This window comes from Nycticebus coucang, chromosome 18 (assembly GCF_027406575.1).
Source record: "Nycticebus coucang isolate mNycCou1 chromosome 18, mNycCou1.pri, whole genome shotgun sequence".
In the NCBI taxonomy this organism is placed as follows: domain Eukaryota; kingdom Metazoa; phylum Chordata; class Mammalia; order Primates; family Lorisidae; genus Nycticebus; species Nycticebus coucang.
Genome location: NC_069797.1, coordinates 72,196,051 through 72,220,338, shown reverse-complemented (window position 1 = coordinate 72,220,338; position 24,288 = coordinate 72,196,051). Strand labels below are relative to the sequence as shown.

General features: G+C 52.4%; 1 protein-coding gene across 2 annotated transcripts; it reads left to right on the top strand.

Moving 5' to 3' along the window:
- The first annotated feature begins 1,308 nt into the window (after positions 1–1,308).
- CDC42EP4 (CDC42 effector protein 4) lies at positions 1,309–24,107 on the top strand. Of its 2 annotated transcripts, none has more exons than XM_053568348.1 (2): positions 1,309–1,454; positions 21,191–24,107. In XM_053568348.1, exon 2 carries the CDS (start codon positions 21,303–21,305, stop codon positions 22,362–22,364), a length of 1,062 nt encoding a protein of 353 aa, XP_053424323.1. In that variant the 5' UTR covers positions 1,309–1,454; positions 21,191–21,302; the 3' UTR covers positions 22,365–24,107. The 2 variants fall into 2 exon arrangements, with proteins under 2 accessions (XP_053424323.1, XP_053424324.1); XM_053568349.1 differs by lacking the exon at positions 1,309–1,454 and adding an exon at positions 1,925–2,469.
- Positions 24,108–24,288: the final 181 nt, after the last annotated feature.

Sequence of the window (24,288 nt, the reverse complement as noted above, 5' to 3'; positions counted from 1 at the left end):
AAGCGTGCTGGTAACTTGTCAGTTCATACAAGACACAGCTAGAATTGCAAGCCAGAGGTGCTTCCAAACCTCTTTCCAACCAGGCTTTCCCAGAGTTCCGTTGCAGCTCCTGTTTCTTTTGAGGACATCTTTGACCCCCAAATCACAACCATCTACTCTCTTGTGGCTGTTTTACATTCATAAAGCCCCTTCACACCTAATATCTCATTCCTCTCCACAACTGCCAGATGAGGCAGGCAGAGGGACCTGCTGCTTGTGGGACACGTGTGCAGAGGGAGGCTCATCAGGGGTGGGGAGGTGAGCCCTCCAGAGATAGAATTCAGGGGTCTGCTTTCTAAACTACTCTGAACCCCATCTTTCCCGTCACCGCAGGATGCAGTAGCAACAACCATTAGATCCCAAGAAGTGATTGCTCTCACTGGCAGAGGGAAGGGCTGTGGAGTTCTCAGAAAGATGGCTGTTCCTAGGGGCTGAGGGACCTCCCGGCCACTGGTGTGAAAGAATCTAAAGCCTTCACCACCTTCACCCCCTTTAAAAACCAGAGGCGACCTAACGACAAGGGAACTTTCGCTCTGTGTCCACAGGTCTGGACTCTTTTGTTGATTATCTCAATATTTATTACTTTGGTAATGACCATTTACCACTGGAAACTATTCTTCTGAAAATAGTGGAGCCTGAGCCTGCGTCTCAGGAGTTAATCCCCCTTGACGGTCCGTAGGAGCAAAATTTAGCTTCAGCTGATACTTTGGAAGCAAAGGCTACAGACTTGGGACTTAAGAGTCATCAATGCCAAGTCGCCCTGCCCAGAGCCTTCTCACACCCAGGCCCGGCCCGGCCCGGGTGCTGCGGGTCTTCCCCGCCCCCTCTTGTCTCCATTAAGTCTGGGATGGAATCCACGAATCTGGTGGCGTCGGGCCTCCTGCAGCCATCTCGGGCAGTACTGGGGCCTGGAGGTGATTAGCAGATCTGGGAGGGAGCAAGAACGAGAAACGCCACCAGGGCTGTCGTTATCTTTTTCGTGTCATTACGCGGAATGGGAAAGAGCCTTAAGAGACCAGAGCGAGGCGCGGCCCTGTCCCTGGAGGGGTTCAGAAGGGGTTCGCGGCTGGAGCTCTGGCTGGGGCAGTGGGGTCTGCGGAAGCTGCCGCCCCACGAGAAACTCGGAGAGTTTCCGGCTTTCAGATTTGAACACTGCAGGACCAGCGGCCGGGATAAGGCTGCCGGCGGCCATTGGCTGCGGTGGCGCAGTGACGGCGAGCGCAGGAGGCGGGGGGCGGGCGCGGGCGGAGCCTGGGAGGGGAGTGTCCCGGAGGCTGCCAGCCCTGAAAGCCCCAGCGCCGGAGCGAGACAAACGCCGGCGCTGAGATGGGCCGCCCGCCCTGCCGCCGAGCGGAGCCTACCGAAAGGGGGGAAGCAACCACTCCAGTTCGGCGCTTGGGTCTCTGGGGACCGAGGTAGGTGACGGGCACCCGCTTCTAGACATGACAACCTGCTGGCGAGGCCTGGGTGGGCTCGTCCTGGGGGGCTCAAGCCCCCATACGGGGCGAAGAGGATTGCAAAAACCTGGGCTGCGGGGAGGAAGGCGCAGGGAGACCCTCCGGTCCACGGCGCCCTCCCCGGGGCGGCAGGACTGTGGCCAGGGCGCGTGGAGGCGGTTTGGGTGCCTGGGACCGGGCGCCGCTCACCCTGTATCCCAGCAGAGCCGGTTTTAGGGAGGGGAGGGTGGCAGAGAGCCGGACACAGGGTCGCCGGGACTGGATTTCTTCTCTCCAGAGTGGGACTCGCGGGCCTGGCTAAGGGCGCCGCTGAGGTAGGGAAGGGGTCAGGTTGCAGAGGGCCACCCCCCTGCCCAGGAACGAGTCGTGCGTGGGTGTGGGTGGGAGCGCTACCATCCGCGGCGCGCGGCCGGCCGGGTCTCCCCGAGGGGGCGTGTATGCGCAAAGAGTTCTCGGTGGATAAGAACCGAATTATTTGCCTCTAGTGGCGGAGGCGTGTACAAACGCTTTCGCTCTCGTACACACACTGCAGCGCACGCCACCCAGTGTCACCAGGCCAGGAGAAGGAGGGAAGGAGCTGCCTGGATGGGAATGGACGAAGGAACCAATCCCACCCCCTCGCGAGCCCTTCCCTCCCCCGCCAGGCTCCTGCCCCGCCTGCCACCTCGGAAGATCTGGAGGCCGCGGCCGAGAGAGGCCCAGACGCCTCCCGGCGGGGTGGGGCCCAACCGACCTGGCCGCCCCTTCGGAGCCGGGGAATCGGGGAGCCGGCCTCGCGCGGGGCCGCGCGCCTGGAGCGGGGAGCGGTCGGTTAATGATTTAATCACTCGCCCCGGGCGGTTGAGCTAGAATCGGCTGTCGCTGGCTCCGCCCCCTCCCTGGAGCGCCCCCAACCGGGGATACAAAAGTGCCCCCTGCCCCTGGCACGTCCCCCAGGAGCTGTCCCGCCTGCGCGGGAGCCGCGCCGCTGCTGGTGAGTGCCCCAGCCCGGAGACCGGAGAGCCGGGAGGGAACTGGGAGCCCGGGCGGGAGGGCTGGAGCTGGGCCGGCTTCCTGGGAGAGGACAGAGTGTGTGTGTGTGGGGGGAGAGACCCAGAGAGGTTGGGGGGAGGGGTGTTCTCTTCTAACTCAAACCAGTTTCCTTGTGTTTGCTCGATGACTGTGGCCGGGGCTTTGGAAGTTTTCCTTTTCTCCCTGGGAGAATGGAGGGGAAATACAGTGCTTTTTCTTTTCTTGTTTCTCGAACTTCTCCCCCTCCGTTATCCCCACCCCTTGCAGTCCGACTCGCTCCCACATCCCTCGCTGAGTCCAACGCCCCTTGGCCCAGGTAGCTGAGCAGCTGAATCAGTGTAGAGTCCTGGAGAGGCCCTCTGCTGTGAGGGTTCCTGCCCTCCCTGGAGGGGTTGGATGCTGGAGGAAGAGTCTCTCTCCACTCACCCTCAGCGGCCATCTGGACCAGAGAAAGCTCTGCTGGTCCAGGGAGTGTAAACAATAAGGGCCCGTTACAGGGGCCCCCTGCTTGCAACTTCTCTGCTCAGTCTGGGTTTCTAATAACTCCCAGCAGCCCCCGCCCCTTTCTGAGGCTGGTTTGGAGGAGGGACCACCAGCAGGATGGACTGAATTTTAAGAGAACAAAGAACAGGGCACAAAGGAAGAGAGCTGAGCTGTGGGTTCCTCCCAGAACTGGAGAGTAGGCTGGAACTGAGCCAGGCCTCAGGCGGCCCCAGGGCTCCCCTGGAGTAGTGGGGCATCCAAGGGGATGTGGTGAGGCTCCATCCCTGCCGTGCAGCTGGGACCCTGCTGAGAGTGGTAGTTCCTGTGTGTCCCCTGCTCTCATCAAGTGTCCCTGTGAGCTACCCATGTGACTGACTGATTAGTGTGGTGGTTTATCTCCTCTGAACTTGGACTTGGTCCCTCCACTGCTTGAGGACAGCTGCTCCTTCCCACAAGAGGGGGCTCAGTAAACCTCAGGAGGTCACCACTGGGGTTCCCGGTCTTCTGAGGGATCCTGGTGGTGCCTGCAGGGACTAGGAGGAGCCAGTGTGATACTGTGAGCCTATGGCAATCCTGGGGTGAGTCTCAGCCCTACCTGTAGCCCCCTGAGTTCGAGGACTGATAGCTTGGGTTATGCTGTGTACTTGGAGCATTTCTTCCATGTTCTGGTGGTTCTGCCTTTTTCTCTCTTAACCCTTCTTTTCCCCTTATTTGTCTCTTGCTCATGCCACTCCCCCACCCCCCACCCCCCACGGATGCGTGTCGCGCTCCCAAGTGTGTACCCAGCATACTTCCACCCTGGTGCCTCTGGAACCCGAGTCAGGGGCCTCTGGACTGAGACCAGGTAGTCATAAGCAAAGGGTGGGGGGCTTATCTGTAAATCAGGAGGGTGGGAAGGGGTAGGCAAATGTTGACCCAGGAGAGGAAACTGAGACCCTTCCTGACAAGTCAGGAGCTCTTCCAGATGGGCCTGAGTTGGCTCTGGTTCAGAGATTCGAACCTCTCCCACCTTAGAAGTGGTTGATTGATTTCTGTGGCCAGGACGGGCTATGCCCTTTCAGTCTCTCCCCCTCCCACCTTTGGATTGGGTTGGAAGTGGAGGTGTCAGAAGCCAGTGTGACTGGGATTGCTCTGGGAAGCAGCTCTAGACTTCTCTGGCTGGACCTTCTTGTTCCACAGACTCAGAGGAGCTTGTCCCTGCAAGGGTGGAGAGGGAGGGAGGAGGAGTCTGTCCTTTGAAAGAACGGGAATCTGGGTTGATGCCAGAGATAAGGCTTGGGGGCGGAGGAAGAGGGTTGAGCAATCCCGCCCTGGAAGCTGAGAGAGCTGACCTGTGCTTAGTCTTCTGACTTAGGTACTGGAGGCCTTTCCTAGACCTTGGGGAAAAGAATCAAATTCCCCAGTCAGGGGACACTTTGAGGGGCTGTCTGGAAGAGTATCTGAAAGGCCAACTCCAGCCAGTAGTTCAAGGGTGCTCTGGGCAGGCTAAGCCCATGTGGGCAGGGAATCGGATGGTAGTGCAGAGGGGGCCTCAGGAGGCCTGGACACAACCCTGTTTGCTTGTGGTGTATGTGAAGAAAGGCTAGCCATTAGTTTCCTATATTCCCATCACTGTTCCCCTGAAGTTGAAGCTTAAAATATGCCTCCTTGAGGAGCCTGGGCTTCCTTCCAACTAACGTACATTGGAGTCCCCCCCTAGGCACTGCCAGCTTGTAACTCTGGGCTCCATGCCAAGGTGGCAACGCTGGCATCCTTTGCCAGGAGCAGGGGAACTGGTGTTCTCCACCAAGTTGAGAATGGGTCTCCCTTTTGGGGAGGCTCAGGTGAGGGCAGTCTGGGGTGTGTTCCTGAGTGATCTGCACACCTGGTGTGGAGCTGAATACATCTGAGAAAATCCCTGGGCATCTGTGCTTGGTCGCAGCTAGCCACCATCTTCTCTGGCTACCATCTTCTGCCTTGGCTATCTGGGTAGCAGAGGAGGCCAGCTGGGGCAGCCTCTAGCCTTCCTGAGTGAGTCTCTAGCTTTTCCTTTTGCCTGTGCCCATGAAGTGTTTACAGTACAGTGCACTTGGTCTGGAGACCTCAGCTTTAGATCTTTCCAAATGTGACAGTGAGGCCAGATTCTGTGTTCCAGGCTCTCTGCCCTACAAGTTCCTACCCTCAAGTAGGAGCTCCTACCTACTTGGGTCTCCCTTTTCCTTTGCCTAGAATGTTGCCCCTGCCCCTCCCACTCCTGATCAATTGGTAGAAGGCCTGGGAGAGCCCAAGAAGAACCGAGGGTGCAGGACAATATGTGGGCACCTCTAATGAGCATCTGCTTTGGTCCAAAGGAGCAAGTTGTATTTTATTGGTTTTTTTTGTCTTGTTGAAGTTTTCTTTGCATTATGTGTTGCTAGTAGCACCCAGGGGTCTGCAAATTCCTGGGTTATCTTTTATCCTTATCCTAGGGAGGAATGGGGGAGTTTCTCTTTACCTACCTCCTCCCCACACTATTCAACTGAAATCGGAAAGAGCTTAAGTCTTGTTAGAGAGAAACCAGGCTCCTCTGTCCTGGGCCATTAAAGGTTAAAAGGTGAAGAAGGGAGGAGGGAAGTCATATCAGGAAAGAAACCAAGTCTGAGAGTTGCCCAACCCTGCTGCTGATGGGAACTCCAGAGGGCAGGCAGAATACATGTGTGGGCTTAGGCAGCTAGAGGACCCTTTCCCCTGTCATAGGTAATGCTAGGGACCCCCATGACTTTGAGAAAAGGTTCAGGCCATGGCTCACTGTGGAGTCTTTTGTATTAGGCAGCCTCGGAGGTGTGTTCTTTTTGAATTTAGAGGAGTGGCAGTGGCCCAAGTGTCCCTGGGTTTGCCAGAACTCCACCCCACCCCCCAGCCTCTCTAAAACACAGGGCATTGGCTGAGAGCACATTGCAGCATCATTTTCACAGCACACAGGTAAGAGTGCCCACCCCTAGCACGGCACTGTGCTGAATGCTTTCTGTGTGTTAGTTTATTTAATCCTGTAGTAATGGCTGAGAGGTGCTCGATGTTATCAATCACTTTGAAAGCTGAGGCGGGGACTGACGCGCACATGACTGGTCACCTGGGGTCTGGCCCTTTGCTCCCAAGTTCCGGCAGGGCCAAGATGGGACACTTGCCTGCCTGCTTTGGAGTGAGTCCAGATCCACAGGTCTCCTTCTAGAGACCCCCACCCTCCAGAGTGTTCTTGAACTCTCCACTCCTCAGCTGATCACTTGACTCTTGGGAGAAGTGAAGTGAAACCAAACCAGGCCTGGCAGATCTGATTTCCAGCCCCGCTTCTTCCTCCTGAGATCCAGGCAAAAACTGAGGGGCCATTTCCAGAGGAGGGAGGTCTGCCTGGCACAGGGGCATTGGGTAGTGGTGGGAGGGCACCAGGCACCCTTCCTGCCTCTCCCGGGTCTCCTCTCCCAGCGGGTGGACGCTGACTCACGTCAGGTGGCAGGCTGTGGGACGTGTGCATTTCCAGGAAGGACCCTGTAAACAAGTGAAGTTGCCGGACATCCTTGAGTCACCGGCTCCACACCGTCTTGACCCCTCAGTTGTCCACTTGCGGTCACTCCCAGGCCTTGGCTCCTTTTCTTTTCTGGGGGCTGTTCTAAACCCAGGTAGGAGGCGATGCTTTCTCCTTCATCCTCCTGCTGACTTCCTTCCCTGGGCTTGAAACATCTGGTCCTGGGCTAAGGACGAAGGTAGATGTGGCAGCAAACTGGGGGAGGCAGGCAGAGAGTGGCTGATTCCAGCCCACGAGGCGCAGCAGTTCCCAACAGGATGGACCTCTGGGAGTGGGGTCCTCAGGTCTACGTTTCTTAGGATTGATCCGTACTTTTTCATGGGTTAGTAGGGAATGGGGTGCCCAGACTGGGAGGTGTGAACCTGAAATTTTATGCAAAACTGTGTGTCCTGTGGGTGTCTAAGCATCCATAACCTTCGTCACATCTCCTAGGCCTGAGCCACAGTGACACTATGACCCTCCCCTGATGTTGCTTACAGGGCAGTGTTAAAAGCCCAGAGTTCACTGGGCGGCGCCTGTGGCTCAGTGAGTAGGGCGCCGGCCCCATATGCCGAGGGTGGCGGGTTCAAACCCAGCCCCGGCCAAACTGCAACAAAAAAATAGCCGGGCGTTGTGGCGGGCGCCTATAGTCCCAGCTGCTCGGGAGGCCGAGGCAGGAGAATCTCGTAAGCCCAAGAGTTAGAGGTTGCTGTGAGCCGTGTGACGCCACGGCACTCTACCCGAGGGCAGTACAGTGAGACTCTGTCTCTACAAAAAAAATAAATAAATAAACAGGAAAAAAACAACAACAAAAAAACATTAAAAAAAAAAAAAAAAGCCCAGAGTTCAGAATCAAGCACATCTGGGTCATTAGCTCTGTCCTTACCAACTGTGTGACTTGAGTGAGTCATTTATCTCTGTAAGCCTCAGTTCTCTTATCTGCAAGATGGAGGGTGAGGATGTGTGAGGAAGAATACAAGAATAAAGTCTTTCAAATGCCTAGGACATTTCTTTTTTTTTTTTGTGGTTTTTGGCCGGGGCTGGGTTTGAACCCGCCACCTCCGGCATATGGGACCGGCACTCTACTCCTCGAGCCACAAGCGCCGCCCTAGGACATTTCTTAAAAGAAGTTTAATCAAAAGAAAGCATCCAGCACAGCGCCTGGTACTATAAATCCTACCTTCTTTCTCAGACTTCTCTACAACCTATTAAATAGCCCGGGAATAGTTACTGCCGGTCCAGGGAGGGTCCATCCCCTCAGGCTGGGAGAGTTCTGGGATAACACTTCCCGGAGTGGGTTCCTCAGCAGACAGTCTTGGTATTGGTCAAGAGTCACATTGGAAGGCGTTATTCCAGAATGCCTTGATTACAAGGCACTGCTTACACTGGACTGGACTCCTCCTGTATTTTCCAGCAACTAAAGGGTAAAGTATTCGAGCCATGATGTATTTTTCCATAGCTCAGTCTGGCTGAGTTATTGGCATCATTTTCCTATAAAATGTAAGAATTATGAATTCCTTAAGATGATGGAGAGTATCTGGATGATATTCCAATCACCATGGTGAGCGGGATGGGCTAGCAGCGTAATGCTTGGACAGTGCTGTCAGTAGGACTATAATGCTCCTTACATTCTAAAAACTAAAGAAAGAGGAAATCAATCTTAGTAATATACTGTACTTTAACCTTGTTCATTAAAATATTATCATTTATTTCATTTTTTCCTGCTTTTTTGTTTCATGTTTTATTGTTTTGAGTTTTCTTCTTTTTTCATTTTGTCTCTTTATATTTGTCTAGGTTTTTATATCTTATGCTTTTTTTATGAAGATATCCAAATCTGTGTGTATTTTACAGCTGTAGCACATTTCAGCTTCAATGCTAAATTTCATAGATACTAAATCAGCATTTGGAATGCATGAAATTGACAGTTGAAAAGTAGATTGATGTATTCAAGTTGTTTCAAACGTACTTTTCCAGTAACTGAATCAAACATCAATTTTTAAAGGTAAAATAGTTAAAATTAAGTAAGTTAAAAAATATCATTTCTTAGCCATATTGGCCACGTTTTAAGCCTCGTAGCCCTATGTGGCTAGTGGCTACTGGAGCAGATGACTGAGGCATAAAATATCACTGTAAATAGTATTGTTGAACATTATATTGGCAATTGTAGCAAATGTAACAAGATAAAAATAAGGAATGAAGGAAGCAGTTTTTCTTTCTTTTTTTTTTTTTTTTTTTTTTTTTGGTTTTTTGGCCGGGGCTGGGTTTGAACCCGCCACCTCCGGCATCAGTTTTTCTTTCTTTGTGGTAGGATCTTGCTCTGTCGCACAGGCTGGAGTACAGTGGCATGATCACAGTTCACCACAGCCTTGAACCCCTGGGCTCAAGTGATCTTCCTGCCTTGGCCTCCCGGAGTACCAGGACTGTAGGCACATTCCACTTTTTTCCTTTTTCTTTTTATTCCCCCCCCCCCTTTTTTTTTTTTTAAAGACAGGGTTTCTCTGTGTTCCTCGGGCTGATCTTGAACTCCTGGGTTCAAGCAGTCCTCCGATTTTAGCCTTCCATAGTGCTGGGATTACAGTTGCGAGCCACTTACTCCCAGCCCCAAATTATTATTAGTTGCAGATGACGAGCTTGTCTATTTGCAGAGCCCCAAAGATTCAATCTTAAAGTTGATTAGAGCATGCAAGGCAGTGTTAAGTTTTAGTGAGGTGGCCATTAAATGCATCAGAGGGGAAAAGGTAACTTTCCCATATACCAGCTATAACCAGTCAGAAAATGTAAGTGTGTAAATGTAAATATAAGTATTCAAAATGCATTTGCAATGACAAGAAGCCATAAAATAATCCAGAATACACATGACAAGAAATGGGTAAGACTTAGAAAAAAACCACAAAATTTAATGGAGAATGTCTGTAAGACTTGAATACATGGATATGAAGACTTAATATTGGGATGGTTAATTTTTCCTGGAGTAATTTATTATTTTCTTTCCATTTCAGTGTAATCCATCAGGATTTCTTTTGTAACTTAATAAAATGTTCTAAAGTCCATCCGGAAGACTAGATTAGATTAGAAAAGCCCAAGAACATTTTAGGGAAAAAAGTTAAGATGGTACTCATATTATACATAGTGACAGTATAGACTTGCTTTAGAAATTAACAGAAATCAATGGCGGCGCCCATAGCTCAGTGGGTAGGGCACTGGGTACCTACACTGAGGCTGGTGGGTTCAAACCCAGCCCGGGCCAGCTAAAACAACAATGACAACTGCAACAAAAAAAATAGCCGGGTGTTGTGGCGGGCGCCTGCAGTCCGAGCTACTTAGGAGCCTGAGGCAAGAGAATCCCTTGAGCCCAAGAGTTTGAGGTTGCTATGAGCTGTGACGCCACGGCACTCCACCAAGGATGACATAGTTGAGACTGTTTCCAAAAAAAAAAAAGAAAAATCAATGAACAGGAAAGGAAGTCTGAAAATAGGCCCATGGCTGGGTGCTATCATAAAGAATTCAATATATAATAAAGGTAGAATTTGTTGCTTTGTTCATATTTTAAAATGAAATTAATTTTATAAAGAATCAGTAACTAAAATGACTATGTACTTTTTTCTATTTTAAGTGACCCACAGTTTTATAAGTCACAGACATCTCTAGTTTGCTGTTATTTCCTCCTGTTTTATCCCCCCACCCCAAACCTGGGGGTCAGGAAGGTCTTTGCTTCATGATATAAAAGCCAGAAACTATGAACAGATTAGATGATGTAGGAATTAACAAGCACTCTATGGGAAAGCAAACAATAAAATCACCATAATGTAAACAAGCATATGATAAATTTGCAGAAATGTTTGCAAAATATGACTGTCAAAGATTTAAGCAGCTTTAACATTTAAGGAAGTCCCTCAAATCCACTGGAAAAGACAAGCCCTTGCCCCTCAACCCCGAGGCAGGAAAATGGATAAAAGGGTTCGGAGGCCAATAACACATTTTTAAAAACTACACCCATTAGTAATCAAAAGGGATGCAAATTGCAAGTTTCAAGGTGATGGAGAAGAGTGTTGTTTTCAAGTTCAGTAAAAGAAAATGTAGCCCTTGGTGTGGGACAACATCCTATATTGGTGGAACTATAACTTGGCATAACCTGCAAAGAACAAATTAACAATAAGGAAGCAAAGTAATTTTACTCATTTTTAAGAACATATCCTCCGGAAATAGTTAAAGATAGGGGTCTGTTTCACTGAAAGGATAGTTGTACGAGTTTCGAACGTCGCATTTGTGGGTGGCTGACTGGATGTGAAAATTAGATATTAAGACTCAATTTAAAATAATGTAGTATAATTTGTTAACACATAAATATTGTGGTCCAGATGCGAATGGTTGACTTTATTCCCCCATTGATAATGGAAAGTGCTGCTGGCGTAATAAGGGAAAAATGTCTAAATCAGTGCTGATAGAAGTCTCACACAAGTCCTGTACATGATTGACTTTTTTTTTTTTTTTTTTTTTTTTGAGATAGTCTCAGTCCATTGCCCTGGGTACCGTGCCGTGGCATCACAGCTCACAGCAACTTCAAGCTCTTGGGCTCAAGTGATCCTCTTGCCTCAGCCTCCTGAGTAGCTGGGACTATGGGCACCTGTTTTAGTAGAGACGGGGTATAATTGACAATTTTAACAGCTACATTTTAAAAAATAAAAGGAAATAAATGCATCAAGCATTTTATTTAACCCACTATATTTGAACTAAAGTATATTAACATTAATATCAATATAAAATATAAAAATAGTAATAAGGTTAATCTCATTCATGTATTAAAAATACATTCTTTTTCATAATAAGTCTCTGAAATCCAGTGTGTGTTTTATCCTCGGGCACTTCTGCATTAGGACTGACTACATTTCAAGTGCTCAGTGGCCATGTGAGGCGAGTGGCTGCCGGTGTCGGCGTAAGTCACTGAATAAGTCATAGGGAGGCATCGGAAAGTGGAAGTAGCTGAGGAGCTCTGGCATGAGCGGTACTTTCTTCCTCGTCCAGTTCACCCTGTGAGCCCCGCTCTGGCTGATTCATCAACCTCCCCAGCCTCCCTGCTTGCAGCTGCGGGGAACATGCAGTAAAATCTGGGACTTTGCCTCTTTCCTTTCCTTCCAGGGTGGGGCCGTGAAAGCAGAAGATGCTTCTTTTCTCTAGGAAAGGGAACCTGCTCCAATGTGGCCGGGCAGTGGCCCTTTTGAGTCTACAAGCCTGAGCTGTGTGGGCAGTCAGGCAGTGAGGGTAGAGTGCACTCAGGGCACCCAGCCTGGAGGTTTCAGAGCGGTGTTGGGTCAGGGTTCTGGTCTTCCCCATCAGGAGCTGAAACAACCAAAGAAGACAAGATGAAGATTGGTGCAGAGCGGGCGTAAGAATGTCTCTGTGCTGTCTACTCCCAACTACGCCGAAGGAGCCCTGGCTTCTGCTTTAGAGTGGTCTGTCTCCCCCAGCCCCCACACCTCCCAGGGAATCAGAACCCTGGGAGGATCCCAAGGGCAGAAGTAGGAATAGGGGCCTCCTTGAGAGGACTCACTTTTGAAGAGGCTTCACATACAGCCATCCCTGGGGGCAGATCTCTGATGTGGGGGCGATACCCTGAGTCTCAGTTCCAAGAGTCTTTTTTTTTTTTTTTTTAAGAGACAGTTTCACTTTATCACCCTCGGTAGAGTGCTATGGCATCACAGCTCACAGCAACCTCCAACTCCTGGGTTTAGGCAATTCTCTTACCTCAGCCTCCCAAGTAGCTGGGACTACAGGCGCCCGCCACAACGCCCGGCTATTTTTTGGTTGCAATTTGGCCAGGGCTGGGTTTGAACCCACCACCCTCGGTATATGGGGCCAGCACCCTACTCAGTGAGCCACAGGCGCCACCCTCAAGAGTCTTAGATAAATGGGTCCCCCAGCCCCTCCTAGCCTGTCTCTCCATGTGCAGGTCTGCCAGCGGTGGGCTCAAATCCCCAAATGTTTGGAAGCTGTGAGAATGTGGAGCAGCATTCCCTCCACCCGAGCCTCAGGTTTCCTTGCTTTGAATTGGGGGCCTTACAGACCAGAAGGGCAGATTAAAAAGGGGGAAATCATGGGACCTTCCTTGCAGGGTTGCTTTGAGGTTCAAGGACACAAGTTTGCGTTGTCCCAGGCACAATGTCTGGCATGTGGCAGACACCCAGTGAGTGGGAACTGTTGGTGGTAATGCTAATTCTGCACACAGTTTGGGGGTTGGCAGGTGGCCGGGTACGATCCTCACCCACCCCCTCTTGCTTTCCTCTGCTCCCTCACACTGACCAGTCTCACCGAGCTGGGGCCACAGGTGCAGCAGCAGCTAAACCTGCACCTGCCCAGGATGTGTCTGCTGGGATCCCGCTGTCCGGTAGGAGGCTGGCCTTCAGCTCAGAGCTTAAGTGTCACTGGAGAGAGGCCAGCCTCCGGTGGGGTGGGAGTGACTGTTGTCTCTCATCTACTCAGCGGAGGCGGCTCCAGCGTCAGGAAGCAGCTGCTGGGGAGTGAGTTCTTTTTTATTTATTTATTTTTGGAGGTGGGGGGTTCTTATCTCCCCATTTCCTTGGACATCAGGTTGTTACAGACAACTTAGAATAAAATGCAGACCTACGAAACAGGCCTGGCTCTGGGGGGACTTGGGAGGAGGAAGAGAAAGTAAGGCAGACATCAGTCGATGTTCAGACGCAAGAGCGCTGCGGGGTGCATGGAGACCCCTGGCTGGGGCCTTGTCCTGGGCTTCGGCCGCTGAGTCCCGAGAACTAGATAGTTTTGAAATTAATACCTTTTCCTTCAACCTTTGATGCTTTGGGATTTTTTTATTTTTAATTAAAAGGGCATTACCACATTAAAGGCAACTTTTTTAAAGAAGCAGCCTGTTTTCCTCTCCAGGCAAACAAAACTTCACTGCTCTGCTTGCCCTTTGTGTCTTTATTCACGAATGCCTGTGTAGTGTTGCAACCACTGTGTGTGAGCAAGTGTATGGTCCTGCCCTTTTTGTGCCCTTCCACTCACTGCCGTTTGGGAAACAGCCTTCCACGTGGCCGCGTGGCCTTCATTCCCGTCTTTCGTGACTGCACTGAGTTAATGGCTCCCAGCTTTCTAGACCTTCCTTTACCATTGGACGGGAGGTTGTTTCGAGTCTTTTGCTATTGTAAGTAAGGTTTCACCAAATACCTGTGTGACTTTTTCCCTCCTCTGAAATAGTTCTAATAGGGCTGGGTTTCTTCACGTGGAGGTTGCTGAATCATACTAGTATTTTTTGTTTGTTTTTGAGACAGAGTCTCACTATGTTGCCCTTAGTAGAGTGCTGTGGAGTCACAGCTCACAGCAATGTCCAACTCTTGGGCTTAAGCAGTTCTCTTGCCTCAGCTTCCCAAATAGCTGGGACTACAGGCGCCTGCCACAATGCCCGGCTAATTTTTTGTTGCAGTTGTCATTGTTGTTTAGCTGGCCCGGGCCTGGTTTGAACCCTCCAGCCTCGGGGTATGTGGCTGGTGCCGTAACCACTATGCTATGGGCACTGAGACTGAATCATACTTGATTTAAAGCCATTATTTGAAGACACTTCACCTTCGTTGCAGGTGCCCCAAGACCACCGCACCCTGGGATCATTTTGACTGAGAGCAGCTCTTGGATCAGGGTTTTATAACTTTTATCTCCCTGCCTGGTGGCACCTTGTGCCAGTTGCTGGGTGAGAAGGAAGCTCTTTTCAACTTTTAATCTGGACAAGGTTGCAACAAACACCAGAAGGTCTGACCTGGTGTCTGGCAGTAAGTCACTTCAGATGTCATCTGGGAAAAGTCTTTAGATCAAGAGGCAAGGCCCTCGAGCCCCAGTACCACCTGGGTTGAACTCTGTGACCCCTGGCAAGCAGCTTCTCCTTGCCCAACAGCCTCATCCAGGCCACTGGGTTGGATTATCTCCTGGGTGTCCCATCTCTCAGTCTCAGTGGGAGTCATGTGACATCGTGGGTGCTGTAGCACTCTCAGGGATATGTCAGAAAATCCACTGACATGTGGTAAGGACACACCAGAACTAATACTCGTAGTGTTTTTTTTGTTGTTGTTGTCGTCGTTGTTTTGAGACAGAGCCTCAAGCTGTTGCCCTGGGTAGAGTGCTGTGTCGTCACAGCTAACAGCAACCTCCAATTCCTGGGCTTAAGTGATTCTCTTGCCTCAGCCGCCCAAGTAACTGGGACTACGAGTGCCCGCCACAATGCCCGGCTATTTTTTGGTTGTAGTTGTCATTGTTGTTTGGCAGGCCCGGGCTGGATTCGAACCCGCCAGCTCTGGAGTATGTGGCTGGTGCCTTAGCCACTCGAGCTACAGGCACCGAGCCTTTATTGTTGTTATTGTTGTTTGTTTGTTTGTTTTAGGAAAACTAAAAATGAATGCACGGATTGACACATATATAACCTGTAAGAATACATTTGCATGCATACACCCACATGTAAATTACATGCTCAGTATTTTCTTTTTCTTTTTTTTGTAGAGACAAGAGTCTCACTTTATGGCCCTCGGTAGAGTGCCGTGGCCTCACACAGCTCTCAGCAACCTCCAACTCCCGGGCTTAAGCGATTCTCTTGCCTCAGCCTCCCGAGCAGCTGGGACTACAGGCGCCCGCCACAACGCCTGGCTATTTTTTGGTTGCAGTTTGGCCGGGGCCGGGTTTGAACCCGCCACCCTCGGTATATGAGGCCGGTGCCTTACCGACTGAGCCACAGGCGCCGCCCACGTGCTCAGTATTTTCATACAATGCTCCCACACTTTTGATCTTGCATTGCTGTTTTGGCGAATGGAGTCCCGAAGTGGGAATTAAGTCCTGGCTTCAATCCATGACCTAGGGCAAGGCTTTTAATTTGGTCTTTCCATCTGTGGGAGTATGATCCCGCCACACCCAGGTATTTTAGGGAGACATTTAACACAGACACGTAAATGGTACAGGAGTCATAATAGTGATATTTGATGTTCCCATTCTGGGCATTTAAAAACAATTATTATTAGTTATGGCTACTCGGCTCAGAATATTTTAAGACAGTGAGCCTTAACCTCACACTTGTGCAACGTCACTTTCTGTATGAGGCCTTCCTGGCAGGGGACGTAAAGGAGCTAAAAGATTCCCGGTAGTACTACAGTTGGCCAGAAATCACAGCACAGTCCCTGTGGCAATTCCTCTAGGAATGTGTAACAATGATGCAGCCACAGTTCTCTCCCATTCACGTAGCTGCCATCAGCTGTTTGAGTAGAACATTCTTCTACCTTCCCTGTGTCTTCCTGTCTTTGCAGCTCAAGGCTAGTGAGCATTCCAGAAAGCATCAGACCTTTCTTTGGTGACAAAAGCCAGGGTCCCTCAGATCTCAGAGATTAGTGGCCCGTGTTCTGTTGATTTCCCCACACAGCCTCCCCAGGCTGACATACATGTGTGGCAGGATGCCTCCCTGCTTTGGCAGAGTTAGGTTCTGCCTTAGGGGTAGGACATCAGCCCCTCCCCATGAGAAGGGGCCCCTCACCTGCCAGGTGGACAAGGAAAGGGTTGCCTGGGGCTGGGAGCAGCAACTCTGGCCCCTCAGCAACTCCTAGGGCTTCTATATCCAAGATGTGCCCTGACGTGTCCCCCTCTGTCCTCCTTGGCCACAACTGCACACTGGTCTCCCTCCTTTCTGACCTAAACTCTCACCCTGACTGAATTCCTGCTCCCTGCCCTCTGCGCTACCAATGCAGGGAGCCTCCAACTGCACAGATTAGATTTTTCCTGCTCACACATGGCCGTCAGCCTCCTCGTGCACACAGAGTGGCATCCAGACTCTTCACCTAGTCCTATAGGAAGAGCTCTGTGTGATCTGGCCCCTGGCCATGCAGGTTTCATTCTGTTCCTCAAATGCCATAAGCTTGTTCCTACCTCGGGGTCTTTGCACAAGCCGCTCCCTCTGCCTGGACTGCCCTTTGATGGGTGGTTCCTTCTCATGGTCAGCTCACTGTGAGGGCCTTCCCCAGACCCTCCTCCCCCATACACACACCTGCTGGCATAACCCCATTTCCCTTGCCCTCCTCACAGTCTGTTTTACTTAGAGGTTCACACCACCACCCTCCACCCATGCATGCTCACACTACATGTAAACCTTGGAATAACAATGTGTTCTTTTCACTGCTTTATCTCTATGGCCTAGAGGAGTTGGTATTGGTGGGTCTGCAGAAAGTCATTGAAAGAATGAATGAATGATGAGCAAATGAACAAAGCCTCCTGCAGCCAATCCAAGTCATGACTGAAGTTGTCATGTGCCAAAAGGCCTCTTCTCTCCAGCCACGTTGCCTAGACCCAGTGTCACATGGATGGTCAGAATAACCCGGCCAGGCCTGATGGAGGGCACACTGCCTGGTGGAAGTGGTAGTGTGCATTGAGGGCTGTGTGCTCTGTGTACTGGGGTTAGCCATGGGGCAGCTGCAGAGAGCGGCCAGCCTGGCTGCCCTAGGGGAGCTCGGGCCTGGCCCCTGCCTGGACACTTAGAACAGGGTGTGTCGGTTCAGCCTGCCCTTCAGGCTCAGGGCTGCTAGGCCGGCTGACCTGGGAGGGCCGTGCTCTTTGTGTGTCCTGCCAGGAAGGGGGGCGAGGGGTCTCGGCAAGTTTTTCCAATTTAGTCCCATGACTGGGGCTGAGCTATGGGCCTGGTTGGACTAGACCCAGCCAGGGACCTGGCCTTCAGGGGAGGGCTCACCACTTCTGCCTTCAGGGCAGGGTCTGTGGTCAGCAGGCTGACAGTAGAGGAATCTGGTCCTCCCGAGGCTCCAGAGAGAGCTGTGAGCTGTTTTCCTGCCCTGCTAGGAAAGTGGGATGTGGCTTCCGGGGTGGGGAGCGGGTGTCCCTCCCAGGGCAGGCTGTGGGGAGTGGCTGCCCGTTGTCGGGCAGCTTGTTTCGGCCATTTCCCCACAGCTGAGTCATGGTGCCCAGCAACATCCCTTCCCAACCCATAGCTCCCTGTGGCACCGTCCCCTTCTGGGGTGGGCACTATAGCCTCCCAAACTGCTAGCACCCCAGGAGCAGTCCCAGCCTCCGGCTGGAGCAAGGGCTGTCCTCTCTTCCCTACCTTGAAATTCCATGTTCTCTGTTAGAAGCTCCAGGTGACTCGATGTCACGTAGGCCAGTGAAACCAAGGACTTAAGGCAGCCCATTGGGCAAGCCCTTGCTGGCCCTCCAGCCTGCTGCTTGGCCTATGTATTCTGAGCACTGGGACCCCAGAAACCCATCCCTCCTGGCTGGGGTGGTGGCCCAAACAGGCAATGACATTGAGGCCCGGCTGTCTCAGACTCTTCGCTGCTGGATGTTGAAGGTGGCTTTTCACAGGCCAGCCCCCCAAGAGTGTGATCACAGGAAGCAGACAGCACTGGGCAGACTGGGGCCTGCTCTTCTGGGGTGTGGGGCCGTGGGGGAGACCCTGGGGCTTCTGGCCTAGGGTGGGTGTACATGAACGTGGCAGCACCACGTGTGGATTTTAAGTTTCCCACTGTCTCTTCTGACCCACAAAGATGTGCTTGGGGGGTAGGTAGGATGTGCTGGGGGGCAGGGAGGACCCACCCATGCATCATCACACTACATGTAAGCCTTGGAATAACAATGGAGGCCACAGTGGTGTGCAGCACGGGCAGCGGGGCCTGTGGTTTTCCTTTCTCTTTTTTCTAATAAGCACTTAAGTTCAGGAAACCACAGAGTGTGATGTTGCTCCTCGGCCTGGGCATTCCTGCTGTTATGCTGAAACCCTTACGCAACTCTGGAGGTCCCTGTCACTGTGTTCCCTCTTGCCTCCTCCCCATCTCCCTTTTTGCTGTTGCCTTACCTGGCAAGTCACACCTGCTCTGTTCTCACCTGTGTGTTCTCACTGTGGGTCAGTGGTTCTCCGCATGGGGCAGTTTTGCCTCCCAGGGGACATTGGAAAGTATCTTGAGACAATTTTGGCTGTCATGGCAGTGGGGCGGATGCTGCTGGCACCTGGTAGGCAGAGGCTAAGGATGCTGCTGAACCTCCTACGGTGCACAGGACAACCCCCCTGCCCAGAAAAAAACATGCAGCCCAAAGTACCAGTAGTGTCAGCGCCTGCTCTAGGATTGCACAACAACTTTGTTGCAGGCAGGTGGAAGACAAGGCCTTCCCGGTCCCCTCACTGCACTGGCAGCAGCAGGTGCCTGAGACTGAGAGTTCATTTGAAATCTTGCTTATTTTCCTTCAGTTCCCAGTGTGACCGAGGAGGCAGACTCTACTTTTCTCCTAGCCCTGGAGAGTTTTCCCCAAAGTTTGGCCTGGAGGTCCAGGGCTGGCCCAGAAGGTCACACACCATATTCAGGGATCCACAAACTATAGCCCATGGGCAAATACGGTCTATCATTTGCTTTTGTAAATAAAGGTGGAGGGGTGGCTTATTTTATTTTGTTTACTTTTACTGTTTATTATAAAGGATACGGCTCAGGAATAGTCAAAGGTAAAGGGTGGAGGCAGGGTCCCACCCTCCCAGCACCTCGGTGTGCTCACCAGCCGAGAAGCTCTCTATAAATAAAGCTTTATTGGAGCACAGCCACGTCCACTTTTTGACAAGTTGCCTGTGGCTACTTTGATACTAAGAAGGCCAAGTAGCTGTGAAAAGCTACAGCCACTAAGCTGAGACTGTTCACTCTGGCCCTTTGCAAAAAGTATCCCTTCCTGGTCTAGCTATCCAATGTCTAATTGTGTAGAGAATGGGGTTAGACAGAAGGGGAGCCCCAGGGACAATTCCAGTTAGGGTTAGGGGAAGGTGACTTTCCTAAGGGCTTGGTGGGGAGCGGGGAGTGCTGACTGATGACTGATTGTAGAGGTTTAGCTTGGGGCCTGCAAGGAGTGTCCTTGCCTGGTTCTGTGTGGGAGGTCTGCCCTGGCACCTGGCTCCCCCACCCGCCCCAGGGAAGTTTGTTTGCTGAGTGATAAGCAATGTGCCTGCCTGGGCATCGGGAGGGGGTCACTTGCTGGTGGCGGGAGCCATCAGACTGGGTGGCAGAAGCTTGGCAGGGTAGTGAGAGTGTAGGGAATGGGAGACAGGACTCAGAGCAGTCAGGCAGGGAGCCCCGGAGCTGAGCTGTAGGCTGAGAAGGGGAAATGCTGAGGGATGCCCCGCTGGACCAGATTCATTGGTGAGCAGATCTGTGAGAACTCTCCGGAAGCTCACGCTCCAGTGGGAAAATTACAGTCCAGCCAGCAGGGAGCGGGGACATCCAGAGTGCCACGAGGGGGCAGGTGGCCAGGAGGACTGCCCCAGCTGAGGAAGGTTTCTTGAGAGCTGAACCCTAAAGGACATTGGGTGTGTCCCTCACAGAAGCTCAGGAGGTAGAGCTGAGCACAGAGGGTCAGGAGGGCAAGAGACATGTTGGGGAGAAAGGCAAGGCCTGGTCACTGGTCTAGGGGCCTTTGCTGGGTGGGCGTCCTCTGGATGGATCTTGTTGTAGCTAAGAGAGAACGGTGGACTGGAGAGAGACAGCTGGGGAGACAGGGATAACTGCTAGGCTGATGTTAGGGGCTAGGTGGGATGCTGTGGCCTCAAGTGGGCATCCACAGTCTGGACAGTGGGAAAGTCTGAACTGAGGTGCCCCTGGGGAGCATTCTGCTGGCAGGACCAGGTACGAGGCAGGCACCTGGTGTCCTAGTCTGCCCTGACCTGTCTCCCCCTACCCTGCCCAGCTACATTTGGGGTAAGTCCCTTTGGGGAGAAAGGGGCTGTTTTGGACCCAACACTGAACTTCAGCTTGGCCCTTGTCAGGAGAGGCATAGATGGTGCCTCCAAGCCCCCCTGGGCTCCACTTCTGCTGGTCTTTGGATTTCTGGTTCATCACCTGGGAGTCTTAAGTCACCTAGAGTCTAAGTCACCTAGCGTCCAGCCCGTGCCTCCCTCTGCCCTAATGATTACAGCTGCTGGGACAGAGCTTCCCAGTCTTGAGCAGTCTTGATTTCGCTGGGAGGAGAGAGCTTGGGGTGCTGCAGTGGAGATGTCACAGGCAGGATCCACATTGACAGGACATCAGCAAGGACTGGAAAGCCAGGGAGCTGGTTCTGTGAGTCCCAGCAGCCTCACCCCAATTCTGATTCAGAACGAGAACTGTGCCACCCACGTCACGTACACAGAAGAGCTGGGCAGTATCTCCGTCTCCCTGGGCCGGTCCTGACCATTCCTTTTTCTGTCTGAGGACTGTGACACAGACTGAGACGTCCATTAACTCCATAGGGATGGAGGTTAGACAGCAGAAAGAACTTCCACCATGTCTCCAGGCTGGCTGTTCATAGACACCAAGTCAGACCCAGTTTCTCCCCTGGGATGACCATATGCACCTGTCTATAGATATGGCCCCGTCTGCTCTAGCAGCATCCTGGTTTGCAGGGATAGGGGAGGCATTTTCCCTTAGAAAAGAGATTAAAACTCTTTCAAGTTTCAGGACAAGTCTGTCTATGCCAACAGGAACGCTAACCAGATTTGCAAAATCACTCCTCTGCTCTGAGAACCTATAGGTGAAAATAGGCAGAGTTATAAAATTGATTGCTGGCCCATTTCACATTGCACTTCAGTGGGAGAGCTGGGGTTCAAATGGCAACTCCTTGGCAGATGGGCTTTTTTGCTGTGCGCACGGCCAGTGTTAACCCTTTGCTTTCTGTCTTCTGCCTGCAGCCCTATGATCTTTGCGTGACTTCCCCCTCCACCCACTGGACTTGGACTTCAGATCTGAACCCAGACTCATCTGCTACCTGGGGGGGACCCTCCTCCTCAGCCATCTGGCAGGATGCCAATCCTCAAGCAGCTGGTGTCCAGCTCGGTGCACTCCAAACGCCGTTCCCGTGTGGACCTCACGGCCGAGATGATCAGCGCCCCTCTGGGTGACTTCCGCCACACCATGCATGTGGGCCGGGCCGGAGACGCCTTTGGGGACACCTCCTTCCTCAATAGCAAGGCTGGCGAGCTGGACGGGGCGTCCTTGGATGAACAGGCCTCCTCCTCGTCTTCCAAACGCAGCCTCCTGTCCCGGAAGTTCCGGGGCAGCAAGCGGTCACAGTCGGTGACAAGAGGGGATGGGGAACAGAGGGACATGCTGGGCTCCCTGCGGGACTCGGCCATCTTTGTCAAGAACGCCATGTCCCTGCCCCAGCTCAACGAAAAGGAGGCTGCGGAGAAGGGCTCCAGCAAGCTACCCAAGAGCCTATCGTCCAGCCCCGTGAAGAAGGCTGCCTCCGGGGAGGGCAGTGACGAGGAGGCAGGTGTCCGGGAGGCCGTGCCCCGGCGGAACGGGGCCACAGGCCCCCATTCCCCCGACCCCCTTCTCGATGAGCAGGCCTTTGGGGACCTGACAGATCTGCCAATCGTGCCCAAGGCCAGCTACGGGCTGAAGCACGCAGAGTCCATCATGTCCTTCCACATCGACCTGGGGCCCTCCATGCTGGGCGATGTGCTTAGCATCATGGACAAAGAAGAGTGGGACCCTGCAGAAGAGGATGACTGCTACCACGGCAGCAAGGGCCCTGGCTCTGTCACCCAGGCTCCCCTGCCTGCCTCGGCAGCCCCTCCCATGGCGAGGCAGGAAGGCAAGGCCGGCCAGGACTTGCCCTACCGCGCTCTGGAGGATGAGGGGTGGGCGGCGGCCGCCCCCAGCCCTGGCTCAGCCCGCAGTGTGGGCAGCCACACCACGCGGGACAGCAGCTCCCTGTCCAGCTACACCTCGGGCGTCCTGGAGGAACGCAGCCCTGCCTTCCGGGGCCCGGACAGGGCTCGGGCCGCTCTCACCAGGCAGCCAGACAAGGAATTCTCCTTCATGGATGAGGAGGAGGAAGAAGAGGAGATCCGAGTGTGAGGCCGGGGCCGCTCCAGGGATTGGCTGCGTCTACTCCCTGCCCCCACTCACTCTGATCTTTGACCTTATAGTGCAGGGGCAGCCAAGAGCCTTGTACATCAGGCCACGGACCCTGGACCTTGTGGATAAGGGAGGAAGGATATCGGCCTGACCTGAGGGCCTTCAGAGGATCCTCCGAGGACCCAGGGAACTTGACCGTGCACATCCTACCATCCCTGAGGCTGTATCCTTGAGGCAGGAGTCAGTTTTCCTCCCTTGGCCTCCCTTTTCTGCACCCTGGCCTCAGACAGATGCCAGATGTCAAACTGAGTTCCTGCCATGTGCAGCCCAGAGGCAGCCTTGGCTCCAGGGCTGGGGACGCCTGACTGTCCTTTTCCCTACTAGTGTTTCTGCTATGACCAGTGGTGATGGCTGATGGAGTGTGTGCAGCAGAAGGACGGGGGTGGTCACACTGCCCGGCCCTTGCACCAGAAAGCCCAGGGCTCCGTGGAGCTGACCTGGACTGGGGTGGGGGTGAAGGCCGACCCAAGTGTATACACTAAACGCAGCCCCTTCCAGGGGAAGAGAACAGGACAAAAAAAAAAAGGGAAGCCCCCAGGCTTCTTGGATTTTCAAGAAGGGCTCCTCACAGGATGACACTAGGAACAGGCCTGGGGCTGTCACTGCTCAGCCCCTAGGGCTTGGTTTGTTCTTTATTATGTTTAAATCCTTCTAGTGTAATGTCAGGATGGTGTTCATAGTTCTGTCCCCAGAAGGGGACTCAAACCCTTTTAGAAAACCTTGATACAAAGTCTCCTCCTGGAAGTTCACAGTGACTGTTGTCGCACTTAAGTCTTTAAGGGGACATCCTTTGGCAAAGAAACCAGCTCAACAACATTAGCACCTCCCAACTTTATTCTTTATTTAGAACTATATGGAGGGTGTCTATGTTTGGTTTCCTACCTCCCTGTGGCTATTAACAGCAGAAGGCCAGTGTAGAAAGTCCTAGAGAATGATTTCTTTGAAAAGAATATTTCATTCCTATGGGGGTGGAGGGAGCTGCTCCTGGCTGGGCCTGCCTTCCCCTCTCCTTCCCTGCACCCTGGGTCCTGGCTACTTCCCCTGCCTTTCTTGGGCCCCGCCCCCACTTCAGAGGCCAGGTCCCAGAGGGTAGGGTTGCCAGATTTAGCAAGAACAAAACCAAACCCAGAATGCTGCATTGAAATTTAAGTAAAAGAACATTTTTTAATATAAATATGCCCCGTGCAATATTCGGAACAGATTTATACCAAAAAAATTGTTTGTCATTTTCCTGAAATTTAAGTTTCACCGCATCCTGTAAATCTACCTGAGGGGATTGAGCAGAAAGAAGCTCAGGGGTAGAGGGACTACTGACTGCTTTTCTGTCCTGCAAACCGGCTGACCCACCTCCCTGAATCCACTGTATCCAGTAGAGGGAGAGATGGAACTAATTAGGGTCCCTCCCAGGGCTCTGGCCTCTGACTTTTTGCCAGCGCCTGATTTCGAGACACTAACTTAGTCCCTGATTCAGTGTCCCCTTGGTGCTTCTGTTTGTAGTGGCTCAGCTCCTACGGTGGGGGAGGGCACAGCCCCCGCCAGGTGCCCTTGAAACCCTTCCAGGTCAGTTCGAGATTCTAAACTATTTTTTTCATGATATTGTTAAAACAGTGAGGAAACATTAAAAAAGCCCTATAGCATGCCTGGTGTCTCTATCTGCTTTTGGGAAGGGTTATTTCAGGATGGGGTCCTGAGGCTGGCCCTGCTGGACCACAGGGGCCTGAGGCAGCTGCTCTGTGTCTCTTGGGGCCGTGCCCTCCCCAACTGCTCTGCAGCCTCTGGGAAGGACAAGCCCTCATGTGCTCCTCTGCCTCACGTGTCCCAACTACCTGCATTTGGAGGCCTTGGCACTTAGTCACTCACATGC